At 41.7% G+C, this 5763-nt stretch overlaps 1 protein-coding gene across 1 annotated transcript; it reads right to left on the bottom strand.

Annotated features, from left to right (window-relative positions):
* Positions 1 to 546: 546 nt before the first annotated feature.
* On the bottom strand, positions 547 to 4968 carry LOC148013355 (pentatricopeptide repeat-containing protein At5g39350-like). Its single transcript, XM_087668117.1, has 2 exons — positions 4537 to 4968; positions 547 to 4030 (listed from the first exon to the last, which is right to left on the bottom strand). The coding sequence occupies exon 2, from the start codon at positions 3937 to 3939 to the stop codon at positions 1126 to 1128; it is 2814 nt and encodes a 937-aa protein (XP_087524243.1). The 5' UTR covers positions 3940 to 4030; positions 4537 to 4968; the 3' UTR covers positions 547 to 1125.
* Positions 4969 to 5763: the final 795 nt, after the last annotated feature.

Here is a 5763-nt window from a genome sequence, read left to right as displayed (position 1 = left end):
TTTGGTATTGTGGAGATAGGAGGATTATGGAAGACCCTCTATCACGTGGGTTGAAAAAGCTAGCCTCTAGTCGAAGGTGGATGCCCGGGTAATCTGGTTTAGGGACTGTGGCAAACTCCAAGAAGCTAAGGCTGCCCACTGGAACATCGTTAGAGCTATTGTGATTAGTTACGTTTGGTCTCATAGAACAGCCAAATCGTTTGGTAAAATTGACTAGTACAAAGGGTGGAGCACTCACTTTTGTCAGTCAAAGATACTGTTTGTTTTGAAGGGTCCAAGAAAGAAGGAAACTAAGCATGGAGCCTTCTTTAAGGCACTTAAGAAATGTAATTGACGTCACTCAGTCAGAAGCGTCCCCCCCTCTGGATGATGTAAATACTTCTTCATAATTTATACCACATTATTTAAAAAAGTATCATCCCTACTAGATGTTACAACCATTTTAGATACACTTGCACTTGATATTTACTTTGTTTTCTCACATAGAACCTGCCAAGCTGTGTGCCCAAACTTGCAGATGAGCCCAACAAATATGAATTTCTTTCATTATTCCCAACCTTGGCAACAAAGCTCAGATTCATGAGATAAGCTCTTTTCTACAACAAAGTGCAAGAGTTCTAACATGCACATCCTAATAAGAACTAAATACTAGATTCCTTTATTAATATGATTACAAGATTCAGTACTAGATCTGGGAGCATCTTCAAGAAACTATCTTTGCATTGTGATCTAAGCATGGTTTCAAAGAGTGCAACCTATCATATTTTGAGAAAGTTCATTACCAAAGATCACATAAATATGACAAGACAAGACTCCGTGATTTTGTAAAATTATTTTAATTGTAAAAATTAAGATGACTCTAGGTTAAGATGTTTTACTAATTACGTGTCAATTTGGTGTGCTCTCTTGGCTCATTTGCTACTTATAAATTGAATTTAGTCACGGAAGGAATGGCTTTGCTCAACTGATGTGTTGACCTTCAGTTAATCCCTGGGTTATGTAGCTCGAGTAGCTCAAGTGAGAATATGCATCTTTTCGTATCAGCAGCAGTCTTTGATTTCCAGACTTGGCTTTGCAGTCAGTGCTATACATTTCTGGATTGAGATTTTTGGATGAATATTGCCTTCACATTGCCCATAGAAGATCTTCCATAACCTCACCTGAAGTTTGATGTGTCACAGTATCCAGCTGTGGCCAATATCCATCCTTCTTCAGCATCTTATTCAACCTCTGCAGCATCAACACTAATTCCTCAGTCTGTAGTTGGCCTTTACCTCCAACAACAAACTCATGTGTGTTATTTCTAGACTCGATCCAGGCCATTCCTGGCTTCTTCCATGCAACTGCATGCTTCCGAAGCTCTTGCAGTTTGTCTACCTCCTCCCACATTTGGGCATCTGTATAAATATTGGACATCAACACATAACCAGAAGCATCAGCCGGTTTCAATTTGAGTATTTGATCAAGGCACTGCCTCCCCAGCTCAATATTCCTGTATAATCTGCAGCTAGTAAGAAGTGATACCCACATGATAAAATCTGGAGACCCTGGCATGCTCTCAATGTGATCCATGGCCTCTTTGAAGCATCCTGCACGCCCAAATAGATCGATCATGCAACTATATTGTTCTGCATTTGGAGCCATGTCATATTTTTCAATCATGACATTAAAGAATTGTTGACCTGTAGCTAGTTGGCCAGTCTGACTACAAGCTGTTAAAATATTCGTAAAGATTACTTGATCAGGCTTCAGTCCCACCAGCTGCATATTATCCAAGTAAGTTTGGACCGTGTTGAAGTCCCCATGCTGGGCATGGACAGAGATAATTGCATTCCATGTGACCAGATTTCGATCTGACAAATTGTCAAAAAGCTTCTGTGCGTTACTTAACGCTCCACATTTTGCATACATATCAATTAGGGTATTTGCAACAGTAGAATCTATCTCATATTCATGGACAATGATTTGGTAATGCAAAAGCTGGCCCTGCATGAGTACCCCTAAGCTCCCACATGCTTTCAAGACACACAAATATGTAACTTTGTCAGGTATAACATCATTCTCAAGCATTTCTGCAAAAATCCTTAGTGCAGGAGCAGCATATCCATGCACAGCATAACCTGCAACCATTGCTGCCCACGACACAATATCCCTATTCTGCAACTCATAGAAAACTTTCTGTGCCTCCTCTAAGCAATCACATTTTGCATACATGTCTACAAGAGAGCTCCCTATGATCACATCCAACTCATCACCGGCACTGACTACTTGTTCATGTATTAACCTACCTTCATACATTGCTTTCATGCTGCCACATGCCTTCAAAGCTGATGACAGTACTGATTTGCTTGGTGTCATGCCTTCAACTTGCATCTTTTGGAAAAAGTCAAGAGCAGTATGACCCTGGCCATGCAGGACATACCCTGAAACCATAACCCCCCACGTCACTGCATTTTGGGTTTCCAATGTATCAAACACCCGCTGCGCCTCGTCCAGACTTCCACATTTGAAATACATGTCTATAAGTGTATTGAGAATCATTATATTAGGACATGATCCATTTTCATAAATCATACCATGAAGTTTCCTGCCCTGACATAAGCTTCCACTGGTTGCACAGGCTTTTAATACAGCTGAAAGGGTTGCCTCACTTGGCTTCACATGGTTTTCATGCATTTGTTCAAAGAATTTGAGAGCAGAATAGTAATCTCCAACAAGCACAAAACCTCCAATTATTGCTCCCCAAGACCCTGCATCTTGATGTGACAACTCTTTGAAGACTCTGTGCGCCAAGTCCAGGCTCCCACACTTTGCATACATGTCAATAACAGCATTCATGACAACAATGTCATTTTTGAAGCCACTGTCATTGATCTTCTCATAAATGGCCCTCCCTTGATCAAGTGCTTTTACTGCAATCACAGCTTTCAAAATACACAACAATGTGATTCGATCTGGCTTCATTCCCTCTTCTTCCATCCTTTCGAAAAGTGCTAGAGCTGAAAATCCATCCCCATGCTGTACATAGCCAGAAATAAGTGCACCCCACGACACTATGGTATATTCTGACAGTCCATTGAATACTGCACGTGCCTCCTCTAAACTACCGCACTTGGCATACATGTCAACAAGGGTGTTTCCGATGACAGCATCTGCACAGAGTCCATTGATTACTACTCGATCATGTATTAGCCTGCCATTCTCTACAGAACCTATACTACCACATGCTTTTAAGATGCCCAAAAATATTACCTTATCTGGGCAGACCCCTTCCTCTTGCATTTCCTTGAATAGTTCCATCCCAAGAAACCCTTGTCCATTGCTGGCATACCCATCAATGATTACAGCAAAGGAAACCACAGTCCGCTTTGGCAAGCTATTAAAAATCTGGTGTGCCTCCTTTAATACTCCAAACTTTGCATACATATCAATGAGTGTGTTCCCAATGGAAATATCTGATGAAAGCCCATTTTGAATAATGTGGTCATGTATCAAACGGCCCTGCCCAACAGCTTGAATGTTGTTGCATGCTTTTAGAATAGTCAAAAAGGCTACCACATCTGGCTTTACACCCTCATCCAGCATTTTGCAGTACACATCAAAAGCCATCTTAGTCTCCCCATGCTTGACGTATGCTGCGAGCAATGCATTCCAGGTAAACAGGGTTGGTTTTGAGATTTTGGCAAATGTTGCACTTGCTTCCTGTAAACAGTCACAGGAAGAATATAGGCGGATAAGATGGTTTCCCAAAACAGGAACAGAATCCAAATCCCTTTTCTTCATCAAGAAATGCACCCGTCTGCTAGCTGTAAGGTCCTTCTCCCGAGCACATTCCTGCAAAAGGTAGTAGATAGTTTCTCTTGAGACTGTAAGACCTTGTTTATCCATGAGCTCTGCTGCCTGGAGTGTCCCATACAATCCTTGAAATGGACAACACATTTTGCTGCTGTTTCAATGCACCTCATTGCCATGTTTTCTGTCAATGGCAGTAGCTGTGAAAACAAGAAAGTACAGTCCTGTGGTCCTCCTCCTGTGCATCCATATGTATGTCAGAAGTTAAGTATGATCCAGAAAGATGCCTGACCAAAAGAATTATCAACAAAACAAGACGTTGTGAATTTCTCCAGTTAAAACCTAAAATGTCATCTGCTTACATTCATGATGCTCCATATTTATGTTATCTTGATGCTCCAATTCATATTCATGTTGCAACATTAGCCCTAAATAAGTACGGCCAAACCTCAATAATTCGCCAGATGTCTCTCTGCCCGTTGTTACAATCTAAAAACATTGATTTCTCTGAATATATGGTTGGTTTGACGAGAAGGTGATGGTCGTGATGAATACAAAGAAACTTTAGACAAATTCCCATTATGGTTGGTTTGATGAGAAGGTGACGGTCACGATGAACACTATAGGGAGAAACAAGGGAAAAGCGCCCCCTTTTCTGATCAGAAAAATGTGGGAAACTTCTTGTGTAAACTCAATAATCAGCTTTGGTTAAATCACTATAAGAATGGTGAGAGTGTTGCTAACCTTGCAGGGAACGATGTGAATGCTGCCAACCTGCTCTTGTCCATTCTGTAGCATTGCTCGCGGAAATTTCCTTGTTATTACAGAAGGTGCCAATGATGAGGCAGATCGATAATCTCGAACTGGGAAACGAAGGCGTCTGCTGCGTGATCAGCCGCCATGGCAACAGCGAGAGAGGGGGGAGTACGTAATCAGTATCATTGCAGTTTATCGTAGACGGGAAGCGAGTCCTGACGCAGTAGTAGTACTCTCGCTCTCAGGCATGGCTCAGATTCTCTGCGGTTTGTAACATCCAGACATGGAGGCCTTTCCTATCCAGTATCGAACAGAATAAAGGCCATGGCTGATGATGATGATGATGATGGGGCGGAGGGGGGCAAACACTGCTGAAACTCTCACGGGTACTCTGCCAACGGAGGAACGTCGTGTTTGTGTTTTTACATAATAAGGCTGAACCAAGCCCCCCACCAAGTGGGATAAGGACAAACACTTCCATTCAAAAAAGTCCAATTAATACATAGGCTGATTACACACCAAATGACAGACGCTTACTTTGTAAGTTTTAACTAATCAAACCATTTATTTAAAGGTTGGGTGTTCGCAGTACTCTATACACTGGAGAAGATATGATTTGTTATTTACCTGTTAAATAGGTAAACTCCCCGTCCACTTTGTAAGCTTTAACCAATCAAATCATGTATTAAAAGGTTGGGCGTCCGTAGTACTTTATACATTGGAGAGGATATGACCTATTGTTTACATGCTAAATAGGTGAACTCCCCACCCACTTTTGGATGGGGAATCTTCCCTGCCGACAAGGGTGCACTTTTTGCATTTGCAACCAATCAAAAAATTTGTAAGTTTATTATTTTTTATTTTTTGGCAAACTATGTCCATTTGGTGTGTAAAGGTACTACTCCCGTGTCCACGCCCAGTTTCAAAAAGTGCATCCCCACACTCTGGGTGGGGGTTGGCCATTTGTCACTTGGTGTGTAACTAACCATAGTCCAAAGCTCTAAGGATTAAGACAAGTGCTCTTTTTTTATACATTTATTGGCACCCTATGTCTAAACAACATCATGGATAGTTTTGAGGCCATGCAGGGGCTTGCGCCTACTGTGTAACTAGCCTAAACAACCCCCTCCTCTCTCTCTCTCTCTCTCTCTCTCTCTCTCTCTCTCTCTCTCTCTGTGTATGTTTCTCTTACCTTGCCTCGTCAACGTCCCAGTG

The sequence above is a fragment of the Lygodium microphyllum genome, chromosome 26, assembly GCF_053477565.2.
Source record: "Lygodium microphyllum isolate KBCC chromosome 26, Lygodium_microphyllum_v1.1.10, whole genome shotgun sequence".
In the NCBI taxonomy this organism is placed as follows: domain Eukaryota; kingdom Viridiplantae; phylum Streptophyta; class Polypodiopsida; order Schizaeales; family Lygodiaceae; genus Lygodium; species Lygodium microphyllum.
Note: the sequence above shows the minus strand (reverse complement) of the source record. Positions and strands in the feature narration are given on the sequence as shown.

What these genes read in the sequence shown, in the direction of transcription:
- LOC148013355 (XM_087668117.1), bottom strand. Translation starts at nt 3,939, where the DNA reads ATGTGTTGTCCATTTCAAGGATTGTATGGGACACTCCAGGCAGCAGAG.